The following is a 15751-nucleotide window of genomic DNA, read 5'->3' as shown; positions in this document are numbered from 1 at the left end:
CCGCAAAACGATGACGCTTAAATTTTCAGAAAAATTAATTAATATTAGTCAGATAATAGAATTTTGTTATTGAAATTTAATTATTAAATTTAATCCTAATAAAATACTTATTAATGCTTTCTTCATAAAAATGATAAAAAGCAACTATACCAAAATAATAAACAGTAATAATTCTACAAATCTCTACAATAGTATTATGTATACGATATATGTAAGTAATAATATATTATATATTACAGTATGGAAACATATATTTATTACTTTGTATTTAAATATTTAAAACTATATTTCTGGCTCTAGCTTAAAATGTATGTTTATATACTATAAAATATCTCTATTTTTTACATTTATATTATATAAAATAAAAATAAAATCATTTGCAAAAGTTATAGTAGTTTTATCCCACAGTGTTTATTGCCCACTTTGAGTAATAAAATATTACGAGTATTATTATAAGCAATAGCTCTACGGTAAGTTCGAAAATTTCTTGTGATTTACATATATAATACTACTACAATATACTCGACAAATGGACCTTCATAATCCACATCTGCTCTTTCGCATTATTTATATAAAATAATTTATTTATCTATATGAAATATTGATGTTTTAACTGCAAATTAGTTACCCTATTTATAATTTATGATATAACTAAATAAATACAAATAATCTCTATAATCAATCAAAATTGTTGAAAAAGCTCAAAATAAAAAAGACGAGAAAATCAATTTCATTAAGAAAAGAACTGAAAATTGCTACTACTATTAAATACATAATGATGACAAAAAAGAAGCTTATTTATACATATATAATATATATAAAAAATAGTACGTGGATATAAAAATCGAAAAAGTTCAGAGAATCAGAATATTTAATTCCATCCATTATAACAAAAAAATTGCTTCGTGCTACGTTCATTTGTGCATTCACAAAGTCATCGTGTAATCTTTTTAACGAACGCTATTACAAAACTATTATGGCCGGTTGTTACGCAAAGGGCCTTAATTGTCAAGTGTTATAAGATCGGCTACAAGTTATGCCTATAGTATACCACTCATGACCGACCTTCACCACTGTCTACGAACAATTCTTCAATCCACCTGCCCGCGAGCCGAGCTTCTGCACCTTACCAGCGCGCAAGATCAAGGTTAGGGTGCAAGTGGTATAACGAGTTACCTGGGAAGGACCTGTTGTAACTCCAAGAAGATGGAAAGATGGATTATGTCCTCGAGTTCCTCGCTTTATTATATAGCACTGAGAATTGCCAACGTTGCACGAGTTCAATCAAGTCGTCGAACAATCGCTTCGGATGGGGAATTGTTATATAAAATAGCGCACATATTATGTGCACGGGTGTCCTATGTGAACGGGTAGACCGTTATTCGATTGTTCTTGGCATTCTACGGGTTAAAGTGCGCTTGGTGTGATGCGGTGAGCAAATTCGTTATTAACTATGTATGTTCGCTAGGTAGTATGGTTTATGAAGTACATACGATATAACTGTACATGTGCGCATATATAATACATACGCTTGTTTATGATTATAAAAATTAATTAAATGGCGTATAACATACATCCATTAAAAAAATACATTTGTGACGTATAGAATCAACGTAGACATGTACAATTATTATCTTTCATCTCACGTTTCCATGACACAATTGATTGCTTTTATTTTGGATTTATCATAAAAAAGATAAGTACCGTAAAGTTAGTTTCATTCTCACACATAGTTTAATAGACTAGCATCAATAAAAGCATTATCAAATTGAAAATTTATCCAGCACCTTTTTTAAACAAAAAAGGTGCTGGAACACACTTCTTGTCAAACTTTTTACTAAATGAAACTCAATTTGACAGTTGCAAAACGTAACTGTTCAAACCCACACCTAACCTACACGAATCAACCAAACCCAAATTAACCTACTGTAAGCTTAAAACTAATTACAATTTTAGAACTTTAAAAGTTTAAAATACAAACTTAGTCAACTCAACTCTCAGGGGAAAATAATCAAAAGAAGAAGTACAGAGAGAAATCGCATCTCACATATTGCTCTATAGTTTGTCTGCACTTTGATATTACACCATATTTTTTATATTAAAGTTAAGCATATGCAGAGCATATATGATATATTTTAACGTAGGACTAAAATTAATATTTTAAAAAAATCTTAAAATGTCACATATTTTTTTTCAATGTCGTTTCAACGGTAGGTATAATACAAAAATAAATTATATGCCTTTGTATAAACACCATGCGTGAAGTCCTCAAAAACACGCACGTTATTGTTGTGGCGATGCTGATTTTTAACTGTGAAAAATTAAAAAAGTGTCGACCGTGAAAACTCAACTCGTTGAAATTTCACACCTTTAACCCGCTTCGTCTTTCCCGTGTGATTTCTTGCACAATCGAAACGTAATAGTGGCCATTAGACGGACGATATGCCATGAGACAATTGTCCGGCGATAATTCGGTTAATATCATAAAATGACTCGGTCCATTCCACGTAATAATTTATGGCCCGAGATGCTGCGCGCTAATGATCGGCGTGTATCGTGACTACATAGATCGCGTACACGTTAAGGTACCTGTATCAAAGGACGGCACGCCTGTGTAAAATCGTTAACATTGAATATGTTACATAAAACTATAAATATACGACGTAGAGCTTTATTTTATTGGTTAATTTTAACGGCAAAGGAGATTCAACGTGAAGACGTAATTAAAGACATCGACGCGCGGGGAAAAAACAAACCCGCCACAGTAAAAAATAGTAACGTAATATTATAATATATTTTTATCGAGTATCATTAAAAGTTACTAATAATAAAAGGCGCCACTATATATATTACACAGAATCATAAATTAACTGTTGAACTTAAGCTAAATAATTCCATAATTCTTTAAATACAAAAAAAATTGTTATATTAACTTAATTTTTAATCAGAAATTAGTGGTAATACACATTTTTCAGTAATACTCTTATTGTCAATAGAGTTGCCAAATTTGCCTGTGATAATTTACAATTTAAATAAAAGTGAGATTTTTAGCTTCATCTCCTATTTTTTTACTTAATTTTCTGAATAATTTTAGCTGTGATAAGTCGCAATAGAGTTCATAAAGCTGCTATTTTAAGGATGTTAGATTTTCATAGCATATACATTAATTAAAATGATGAATGCAAAAAAATATGTATTTATATTACTATTTAGGATCATACTAAATCGCAAGAGATAAATTTAAATCACTTTTAAGAATACACAAACGACTAGCGAGATTTTTTTTTATATAAAAAAATAATATAAACTTTAAATACCTAATCTAAGTTGTTCTATGAAAATTAATTATATCACATAAAAAAATATTTGTGCCAAAAGAGTAAAAACCAAGTTAAATTACAGCTGTAAAAATAAAATAAAACAGATTATTAAATATCGATTCTTCCGTAACTTTTCGCGTTTTTAAGGTGCAAGTTAAATGAGTCAAAAAACGTGTAATACTTTTAATCAATTATATGTTCTCTATCTATTTCTACAATACTTCTCTACATATTAATTAATTTTTTATACCCGTTTAAAAAATAATGAATTTTTGTAACCATTTTTAAAGATACTCTTTTCGACCTAAAAACTATTATAAGGTTCTAAAATTATAATAGTCGTTTGGAACAATATGGCAAGTTAGGATTAAATATACAAGAATATCCTTTGATTTTTTCTATCGTCTTCTTCGACATATAAATGCAAGCAATGACTTGGCGTGAAATTACCCTTCTTTGATTTATAAGAACAGAGCCTATTTTAAACGAATTAGCCGAGAAAACTATGTTTTTTGTAATTGCTTGTCCATAATATAATAATTCATTATGAATTATACTCTTCATAACATTATTTTCTTGGGGTATAACTATGTTTTTGTGTTTGTATATATAGTTGATTGACGTACAACCACTGCCTTTTACGTCGCGTGTTAACATAAATGGTCGACAGTAACAAAACGACTCAAAAATATTCTAGAACCATTAATAATTGGCATATTAAGTTACGCTACGCGAGGTTTTTTCTGAGAAATGTATGAAGTACCTATAATCCGCAAGTTGACCTACGAAACGTCAAACTTCAGTGCAAGCTCTAATACCATTAATCTTAAATCTGATTCGATAGCAGTCTTAATACCCTCACTAACAATGCTAAAAACTACCAAAAAATTTCCATAAAGAATTTTTTTTAACCACATTTGCATCCCTGCCTTTTGCATTACATGTGTTTTTAACTACTATTATTGCAGTATAACCGAGTTAAAACTCATAAAGTATGATGAAGTTAACCTGAGATTATTTTATCTAGGTTGAAAATATCGAAAAAAAATATTTCTTAATTCAGTGATACGACTACTGTTAAAAAAAACACTGAAAGAATACTAAAGTCGTTGTTAATTAACAAGAAGTTATACATTTTAATGTACATTTATGTAATACAAAATTATTTGTCTTGATATTTATATTTTTGAACCATTGAACTGTTTTTGTTATGTAAATTGACTTGTAAGGACCCAAAAATATTTTTTTATCAGAGCTTAAAGTCTTAAAATATTTTTTACTAATAAATTTGTATGGGTTGCTTGTGATTACTACTTTTTTTATTTATGTATACCAAATTTTCTGAATTATTTTAGACATCTTCAGTGAAAATTATGTATACATGTATTAAGTTGCTATTATAAAATTATAATAAAATAGTGAGAGATAATAAATTGAAAATTAATTTATGTATTTATATTAATATTTAGGATCATACTTAAATTTTTGCAAGAGATCAATTTATATCATTAATCAGAACACTTTTAAGAATACACAAATAGTGAGATTTCAGTTTTTTTAAGAGAATAATAAAAACTATGAAAACCTTATTTAAGATGATATATAAAATTTAATTATGTCACATAAAAATTTATGTTTAAAAAAAAGTAGAAACGTCTCAATAATAAATATCTGTGCCAAAAAAGTATAAACCAAATTTAACTACGGTCGTTAAAGATGATAAAATCGATTAAAAAATACTAAATAAAAAACTATACTACAATAACAGGATGTTTTTTGTTAAATTATATTTTTCTTAGCAATTTAATGTAATAATAATATAACTTTAACACTAAATAAAATATTTCAATAAAAAAATAGCAAAATGTTGCATATTTTTTTGGAAGAAAAACAACTTAATGTGAACCTAATTCATAGCAAAAGTGTATGGTATATGGAAAATGTATTTTTTTCTTAATACACATATAATTTCATTTAAGCCTAGCTATATATGCACTTGCAAATTTATTTCTAAAGATTTTTTTCACAATAAATATTTGGCTTTTAATATTTTTACACTTAATTTAATTAATATACTACACAAACAATCAATAAGCACAATTTTACGTATTTAAAAAATTAACAACCCTATTTTAAACCAGAACTAATACTCAAATTTACATAAAATATTTTTTTATATTAGACAGAAAATTATTAATTCATACTTAAATTTATTAAAAAATGTATTAATCTAAACGTATTTTGCTTAAAATAAACACTTTTATTACAGTAAAATTATTTTTACAATAATATGCAAAATTTAATGTAAAAAAGTATTAATCTTAACATAAATGCTTATGAACTGAAACAGTGGTTTTAATTCGCGATTCTTTTAAAATAATGAATAAAACTACAATAAATGTATTACTTCACTCGTGAGAACCTTTAAAGCATTGCAAGCGGATCTTATACTTATATATGTATATATATATATTCATTTATTTAATCATGTATTTGTATAAAATTGAGCGATATTGTTTCATAATATACAGAAAAAAAAACAATATAGCTGAAAATGATTTATTTTAATATTTAAAATCATCGTTTGCTCTTAATTAATTAAATGTGACTTCTGATGATTCACATTATTAAACTATTTATTTAGTTGAAATTATTTTGAAATGTAATAAGAAAAATTGAATCATAGCATCAATTAAATAATCATCAGCGAGATTTATCTATAAGTTGTTATCTATCGCTTTGCCGTTAACGATCGATTATTTTGAACCGCTTCGCTTAGATTTGAGTCATTTGTCATTCGTTATTTGTTCTTATCTACAAAAATTGTAGTAATACGTAATAATGATGATGTAATTGCCTGTAATAAAGCCGACAACACCCGCTGTGCGCGTTTCGAGAAGCTACGCTGTTCGTTCGTCAAAAAGCAGGTTTACATCGAACTCGATTTAATCGACGTGTCCGAGGCGATTCGTTACCTTTTTTGTAACCGAAATGAGATCTTTGGACAGTAAATAAAATCGGTGAGTGAAATTCCGGCGACATTCGACATATAATGCATCAAAAACTACAAGAGAGATTGACATCGTAAGATTGCGCGTTACATATGTCGATGATTTTTTAGGCATACATTTAATGTAATAAATCAAAACATGACATAAATGATCAAGTTTATTTTATATATTAGAGATAATCGATTGTTGTAAATCTAGATATCAGACACAGAGCTATAAAGCTTAACAGTTGTTTAATAGCAAATTATAAAGAAGTACATAAAAGCTTACTTCGCGCACGAGTTGCTTTTACGCTATAAACAGTTTATTTGTCGTATTTTTTTCTTTAAACTCCGTTATATGTGTGTTGAGTGCTTAATGTATAATTAAATAATAGATCAGTGTTCCTAATAGACGCGTTCCGAATGACCAGTATTTTAAAGTTATTCCACGAATCTTGCGATGCGGAACTTAAGTTATGAAAAATCATATGAAAATCTTGATTGTAATAATACGTGTGAACATCCGCGTTTGGATTGAAAGTACAAAAAATGCTGCTTTATAAGAAAAAAAGGTTATAAAAACACACGGTTAACGACATCCGCTGCCATGACTGACATCCGTTAAACGATTTTAAGGTTCTCGCGCACGTTTTGGCAAGATGAAGAGGTTCTCGTACGAAAATCACTTCCTTTTGTTGTTGTGTTTTTTTAACAAGAATGAATTAGCATATCACTTTATATACTGCATACTAATTAAAATGCTATATGCAGTATAGTAGCACATCTAAAAATCCCTAGAAATATTATGTTGAAAATATACTTTTTTACTGACGCAGGTTTCATGATTCCGCGCGTCGATGTCTTTTTATCACATATATTATATATGCTATATATAAATCAATCTAGCAGCTAAAAATAATCAAATAAAATTTAACTGAACATTAAAATATATTCTTTCTGACATATATGTATGTATAAATTGGATATTTTCTTATACCTTGTTTTACTGAATAAGCAAAACAAAGTATTGATATGAAAAGATTTTTTAATAACCTGTATATTAGGGACCATTTATAGATAGATAAGAATATGACGTATTACATAACGCAGCAATGAAAGTGCACTCTATATTTTTCTTTATCTATATACATTTTTATTGCGCGAGAAACTAGTTCTACCAGTATGACGAGTCGTACATTTAAAAGAAGTCACAAGCACAATCTAATAAACTTTTATTAATTTTAAGATAGTTTAACGCGTAATAATTATAATGTGATAATAAAAATGACGAGTGGTTATTATTACAAGCGTTACGTAATTTCTACGTGAAAATTCCCAAACGCGTTTAGCGCACAAACAATGGGCTTTTACCGCACGAAGTCAGTAAACTATTTGACTTGACTATTGTTTTTTTTATATATATATTTATATATATAACATATAATAATTTTATCTCATATGGCGTGCACGCATAACTCTAACTGTTTCATAGTTTATTTTAGTTTTTTGCTCAGTATAAATTTATTTATATAGCCTATAAAATTTATTTATGATTAAAATAATATTTAAATATATCAGTTATTAAAAACTGTAAGTTAAAATAAATCACTTTTATTTAATAAATATAAATATGATATCATTTTGAATCTATAAATATTAGGTTTTCAAATTAAAATATAGGTAAAGGTAAATAATTTTGGATTTATATTTTAACAAATATTGTGATTTAATTTAAATATTAGATTTCTCGTATTTATGATTTTAAAATGGTATTAAATTTGGGTAGGTTAGGTTAGGTTAGTTTTATTTATGTTAAATGAAATAAATTGAGCTTATAAAATTGAAGTTGAAAGTTAGATTATTTAACATGATATATTTTTAAAGAAACTGTGTTATCAATTAATTGTTAAAAGTAAGTATGATTGTATATACACTATTCGGAATTATGTTTTTATAAATAAAATTGTGCTAAAAAAATAATTAAAATGAAGGTAAGTTACTCGTATTTATATTTTTATAAAAGAAATTGTGGTTGTAAAAGTTATTTTTGGGATCAATTAATATTAGGTTAGATCAGATTAAAAATACATTTTCGTATTATTCTTTAAAGAGAATTGTGCTCTTAAAATTAAAACTTAATTTAGATAAGATAATTTTACATACAATATATTTTAACATATATTATTTAAATTAAATATATATTTTAGTATATATTGTCAGTAAAGTACTACAAGCTTTAATAATAATAATAAAAAAGGTCCATGCACTATGCATTTTTTAATTTTAAAAGCTCAAATTTTTGATGTATTAAATTGATTATTATAACCAGATCTTTTTTGTCATGTAACGCGGTGGAACGGCATTCCGGCACATTTTTTACTATTTTAAAATCAATTTTTATCGAAATATTACGGCTTACAATAAGTGAGAAGCGCTTTTAAACCAAATTTTGACTAATAAGAGAGCGCAAAAAATATTTATTCCTTCTCGGAAGTCAAAAATTCACGTCAAAAGCAATATTACGAGTGAGAATCGAATAAAACACATCTAAACAAATTTTTTCCTAATAAGAGAGCGCAAAAAAACAATTATCCCTTCTCAGAAGTCAAAAATCCACGTCAAAAGCAATAAAATTGTGCCGTCGTTGTCACAGTGGAAACGCTCGGTAATCAGGCGCTCACACTACGACTTTTATAATAATATTACAAATATAATATGGTACATATAAACCGAATTTTGACCAATATGAGAGCGCAAAAAACAATTATCACTTCTCAGAAGTCAAAAATCCACGTCAAAAGCAATAAAATCGTGCCGGCACCGTCGCAGTGGGAACGCTCGTTACCGAGCGTTCCCACTGCGACGTCGCCGACACGATTTTATTGCTTTTGCCGTGAATTTTTGACTTCTGAGAAGTGATAATTGTTTTTGCGCCCTCATATTGACCAAAATTCGGTTTAAATATATTTTGACCAAAACTTTCATATCAAAAGTCCGTAGTAATATTGGTAAGGATAGCTAGCATATTTTTAAAAAATAGTGTAATATCGAAATGTAGACAAACTATAAAGCAATAAACGAATCTATACTTCCTCTTCCACTTATTTCCTCCTGAGAGTTGAGTTGGCTAAGTTTGTATTTTAGACTTGACCTAATGAAAGTTGTAAAACTGTAATTAATTATAGAACTTTCATTAGGTCAAGTTAGGGTTGATTAATTCGTTATGTTTCGGTTTGAATAGCAAATTTCTGTGAGTGACATTTTAGAACAGCATATAATATCACTAGCGCCTATCAATTAAATTATATTTTCACTAGTAGAAATATATATCTACTGGTGAAAATGTATTTCAATTTCGTTTCACTGAAATGACATATTTAAAAAAAATATTTGGGATAGATTCGAGACTGTTTTTTTAGAATTTTCGGTTTAGAATAAGAGACGTCATTTCAGTCATAATAAAACCTAACATATAAATGTTTTTTAATCCTTACTAATTTAATATTTACTTGCGATAGTTGAGTTTAAAGTTATGGCTGTTTTTTATAAATATACTACATATATTTTATAAACTATATTTTAAATAGTAACCAATATTAAGTATTTGTTAATTTCACGAGAGAGACTAGAACTTTGTCACTTATATAATATGCTACATACTTTTTCACAAAAAAAATGTAGCATTTTATCTACGTAAGGTAGTTTCTACCTTTTAATATTTTTAAGATTTTTAGATTAAAATGTTTTTAAGAAGCATTCAAAAATGTTTTATGTGATATTGAACCATCCCAAAATATATTTAATAATATATCGTAGCACTCTATTAGTAAAAAATAGCATATTCCTATTTTTACTTTTAATTAAAATATAATAATATGAAGAAAATAAAAACCTGAGGTCTGAGTGTTGCCATTCTGGAATGCGGGAGCGGTGGCTGGTAGAAACTGCTGGAGGTCAACGCCGGCCTGAACTTCTTCTGTCCAACGTAGATGGACTCCATCGTCTTCATTTTGGACCCTGGCTCAGGCTAGTGATCCGTCATCCGACTAGGTCCATAACTGATTCGGTTTCTGGTCACTGACCACACAACGGTCGATTAGTGCCACTGAAAATTACAGTGAGCTACACACAAACACACAAACCGATCGACCTGAAAAACAAACAATAAAACAACTGAATTATTAAATAATAAACTCAACATTTTTGAAAATATAATTGTGTTGCCATGATTTATGGTTATTGTTAAATTTATTTATATACTAATAACACCTTATACGTTTATTGTTTATTTGAAAGTGGTTCTTAATTTATTCTATTGACACAATTATGTGCTAACTTTAACAATATAACGGAACATTTTATGTCTAAATTCAATGACGCATTATTGTTATTTTGTTACATTTTAATAATAGTTAATTATTATTTAGGTATTACAATTTTATTATACACGCTACTATCAAATACGTTACATTTTATTACATAAACTATTTTTTTTAATTATAATTGTGTCGTCTTAATTAATATATATTAAATGTATGTGCAGAAAAATAGGTATATGCAAACATATTTTTAAATTAAAAAAAATATGTTTGCATATACCTTTATAAGAGTAATTATTAATAAATTAGTTATTGTAATAACACTTTTTAAGTTGTAAGTATGACGGTTAAAACCATAAACGAGTTTACCGGCCAACAAGCGCGCAGTCAGGATCGGCGCAATCTTTTTACGACCGCCTAATATATGTTTTAATAACGCTTTTGACTTATTATTTTATTATTACATTTTTTTAGATGAAAATGTAGAGGTTTCCAAAGAAAAGTTACAATTTTTATGTTAAATGTATTTTTAATTTATTTTATAAAATAAAAATAGTTTATTATAATAAATTTAAATAAAAGCCATTTTAGTCAGATTTTAAGTATATTAAAGCTTAAAAATAAGTTTAAACACAATTTTTTTTATTTTTATTTCACCAAATGTAACATGTCTTATATTGATTCTAGCCATAATATTTATGTATAAAATACATACATTTAGTTGTATGGTCTACTTTTAAATGCGCCACATTTTTTTCATCGCAGTATTGCATTTATTCGAATATATTAGTCTTAAGCTAATTTAAAAAAAAATATATTCGTTTGTTAATCAGTTTTTCATTATTCTTTTTATTATCTTAATAAATTAATGTTTTTTTATTACTATTATCTGTTCAATTTATTCTATAAATAGTTAAAAATCAGCATTTAAATGTAAGTAATTTTTGTGTCAATGATTTTTATTTACTTCTGGTTCATTAATAATAATAAATTTAGTTAATTAAATAAAACAGTCAATAGCACAAGCACGATATTTTTTTAATTTCCATTACGTCTGAGATATCTGAATTAGTTATTATTATATAAGTAAAAATTGAATCAATCATTACAGATTAGGTTTTTCTATATTTTTTTAAGCTTACTGATTTATTAAAATAAACATTAGGTTTAAATTAAAGAAAAAAATTGACACTCATCAAAAGTGCAAAGAAAAAAATATTACTTATAAAATAAGTATATAAAATTATTTTTTGGAGACCATAAAGAAGCCATAACAAATAAGAACCAACTTGAAACGAAACCGCAGGTATATGCGATAATAAAAATAAAAAAAACAAGTCAATCCAACCTGATTTGACAACAGTTTTACGAGAAAATTTAAACCTAATGTGTTTTATTGTTTATAATAATATTTTTGTGGGTATTGATTGTGTTAACTTGGTTGTAATGAATCAGTATAACATTTAAATAATCTGTACTTCATATTAAATGTTATGTTTTTAATCTAAAGTAGTAGTATATTTACTAAATATTTATATTTAAACAAAGTAGAAATTTGAACTTTCTTGGCAATTTAAAAAAAAAGTACTGACCGTGTATGCTAAGTTACTGACCATTTATGATTATTGACTATTACAGAAAGCTTCCTTTAAAATGTTAAAGTATTAAATTAATGCTCTGTATACATTATTAAACAAGGATAAGCATATGTCTTATTAACATATATTAAAACAAATATTTCTATTAAATATGTGCTTGTTATTAAATGTCTAATTTTATATTAACGCCTTTAAGAAATATATTCATATAAAAATAAACTACAAATGTACATTTTCCTTAAAATATTTTATTGTAATTTTCTTACACGGTTTAAATAGCAGTATAGATAAAATTACATATTTTTGCATATTTATTCGAAACAAACCGATGTTCTCAGCTGTTTCACAACACAAATACCTTAATGGTACAACTTTGTGCCAATGTCAATGTCACCTTGTTCCACTGACCCGCTCGCCTTAATTTTACCTTTATTGCAGTGAATATAGAATTGTGGATATTTAAGTACATAGAAAGAAATTTCTAATGATTTAATTGCATATTTAGCGTTTTAAGCACATATACAAAACGACTATAAATACAGTAATGTATAATTACATTATACAACATGAAGAAGAATACAAAGTGCATTATTCATTAATACATATTATTCAACTATAACCGTTGTGTATTATACACTTTTTTGCTGTTAATTTAATGAATATAAATGTCGGTTCGTTTCCTCAAATCCGCAATTATACAGTAAACCGTTCAAAGGAATGGCTTAATGAGATAAAATCACTCGATTTTTTAAGCGTGTAAAAATAATTGTAGATAATGCTTTGGGTTTTCGGAGGCCATTGTTATGTTTTTTTTTAGTTCGGAATAGGAAGACACAAAACACACGACAGTGACCGTGACTGAGATCTTTTACGTAACTGACTGAGAGAATGTTTTTTTTGTTTATAAATAATGGTAATTTATGTACGCGTATCGATTTCGCGCTTTTTATTATAATGTGTATAATGAAAATTTGTATATACAAATTGAAATAAACTGGAAAAGTTTACCGTAAAAACTGTTACTGTAAAGTGTTACAATTTTTAATGGTCAGAAAATGGGTGTTGATCGATCAGAATAAATAAAACGTTAGCAAAAAAATATATTAGAAACGTTTGATTTTATATAATAATTTATTAATAAATTAAAATCTCGCTAAACTCGCATAAACATATTATTACGTAAATATATAAATAAGGTCAATTTCGCTTTTGTATTTATAACATTTAGACACAAATTACGTAATAGAAGAAGTTACGTTATCAGTCATTGATAACATAAAGTGCTTCTGTTAAACATAAATTAAATTTCCATTTTACTTTTATTATTCCTTAATGGTGACAAATTATATAGAAATACAATTTTAACGTTTATATTTAATTAGATATTCATGAATTGCCTTTTTTATTAACTGTATAAAAAAATGTAATTGCTGTCAAGAAACAAATTACTTTTTTTGCTATAAAAACTAACGAAACTGAATAATTTTTTTACAGTTATTTCAATAATATTGTATAATTGATACATACTTTGACTACACGTGATTTTAATCGTAAAATATTTTTGTGCAAAATAATCATTTACATCTTTTTTTATATTAAAAAAGGTACATTAAAATGTATTGTCAAATATATTAAATGTATATTTATGACGAAAATATTTTACCTTAAAAATATAATATAAATACTTAATCCTAATGTCCTGTTATTTGTTCATTAATGAGTTATTTTTACATTTTTTCAGTTACTTCAAGTGACATTTTTTTAATATACACTTATAATTATTTGCTTTTCTATATTTTTAATATTGTTAGAGCATATGTATTAAAATAGTATCTTTACATAAAAGCACTATAAATATTTTTTTGTTTCAGTCAATTTTTTACTGCAAAATATGACACGTAGATGCACTATAACTGATTCTATGACTATAGTTCGTATAACGCTGAGTAAAATTGGCAATTTTATTTTTATCTACAAACCCAACTTTATTTATATTACATTAATACAATTGATATATCTATTCCACTAAACCTCATATTTTAAATTAAAAAAATATGATTGTCCTAATATTATTTTTACTACTGCATCTATCTTATAATATAAATATTTTAAATAATAAAAAAATAATGTATAAAGCAACATATAATTAAAAATGGTGCATTTAAAAGTAGTCTGAAGTTCACTAATATTTTATGTTGTATCGTATGACAATAATGATTGTTTTAATGTTATCATTATATACAACAACTCAATACGGGACGTATTACGATTTAATTTAATCATTTAACTCCAGAGACACGTCCTCATTAATTCTCATTTAAACTTCATCGCGATCTTAATGCATCTCGTAAACGACGACACACATAACACACACTACAATTGATGAGTGAAAAATATAAAATAAATCACACTAACCGATAGAATTTTTAGACGCCTGGTAACGGAAGTCCACTACAATTTTATTTATGATTTTATTATGAATTATTATTATAAACCGACACTCGATGGTCGTAAAACGACAGCACTTAGACACGACGTCCGCTCCTGAGGCGGCGCTCAGCGCGAATGAGCTCGTCTTCGTCTTCGGTGCTCGAACAATGCTTCGAGACTTGTTTTGTTCTTGGGTTTGAACCCTCGCCGATTACGCGGTGGGCTCGTTAACCCGAAATGATGCCGATGGGCTTCGAAAAAAATGTTTTAGAAAAATAAACCCTACCTGCATTCAACAGAAATCATATGTTCTTTGTGGTTAAAAATAGCTTTAAATAGAACTGACAAACGCTACAGTAAAAAATATGTGAAATTATCAAATAGATAGATAAGATTCTAGTTTTTATTTTTTTATAATAGCGAATAATAATGGTATTCATAAATTTGTTGAAATATTTTATATAGCACTCGCGCTCTTCAGTATCAAAAAAATCGAAATTAGTATTTTATGCCATTTAGTGCTTCGTAACCCATTTTATAATTATTTAAAAAAATTATGTTTGAACATTTAGAATAATAAAAATCATATAAATAAAATATTGAAATTTCATTTTTATAATAATTTGATTTAATAATAAAGATTAGTTTTAATTACTGCTTAAACAAATTACTATAAATTTTGAGAAAATTACATTTATTTAAATCGAAGTAAAACTATTTTACTTGGCCAACAAATTTCACTATGATCAGGACTACCGAGAGAGGGGAGGGTGGGAGAGGGGGGGAGGACAAATTAATTTTCATCATGCACGTGTTGTCATTTATAATTTTTATTCTCTCTCTAATTTATGGCAGGTATTTTAAAGCTCTGTTAATACGCCAACGCTTATGACTCAATATATAAAAAGGTTTTCTCACGTTGGTGTTCCAAAATAAACAAAAAATCTTTTTACACATTGACACCTGCCTATTAATCCCATTATTGAAAGTGAAGTATGCCTGCAATCTTTAGTTTAAGACCTGTCAACGTCACCGATATACATCTATGTATTATTGGTGGTTCAATTGATGAATTTTTCATGAACCCGATAG

At 26.9% G+C, this 15751-nt stretch overlaps 1 protein-coding gene across 4 annotated transcripts in view; it reads right to left on the bottom strand.

Annotated features, from left to right (window-relative positions):
- LOC148235285 (uncharacterized) overlaps nt 1–14796 on the bottom strand; it is an 86054-nt gene extending 71258 nt beyond the window's left edge. For all 4 annotated transcript variants that reach the window (XM_088186767.1, XM_088186769.1, XM_088186768.1 and 1 more), the window contains exons 1-2: nt 14645–14796; nt 10205–10462 (exon numbers count right to left, since the gene is read on the bottom strand). In XM_088186767.1, coding sequence (XP_088042893.1) covers nt 10205–10321 — 117 coding nt within the window. In that variant the 5' untranslated portion in view covers nt 10322–10462; nt 14645–14796. The remainder of the gene's footprint in view (nt 1–10204; nt 10463–14644) is intronic.
- Between the last annotated feature and the right edge of the window lie 955 nt (nt 14797–15751).

Source organism: Plectrocnemia conspersa, unplaced genomic scaffold, assembly GCF_051122295.1.
Source record: "Plectrocnemia conspersa isolate PC_06_02 unplaced genomic scaffold, ASM5112229v1 ptg000005l, whole genome shotgun sequence".
NCBI classification, from domain to species: Eukaryota; Metazoa; Arthropoda; class Insecta; order Trichoptera; family Polycentropodidae; genus Plectrocnemia; species Plectrocnemia conspersa.
Note: the sequence above shows the minus strand (reverse complement) of the source record. Positions and strands in the feature narration are given on the sequence as shown.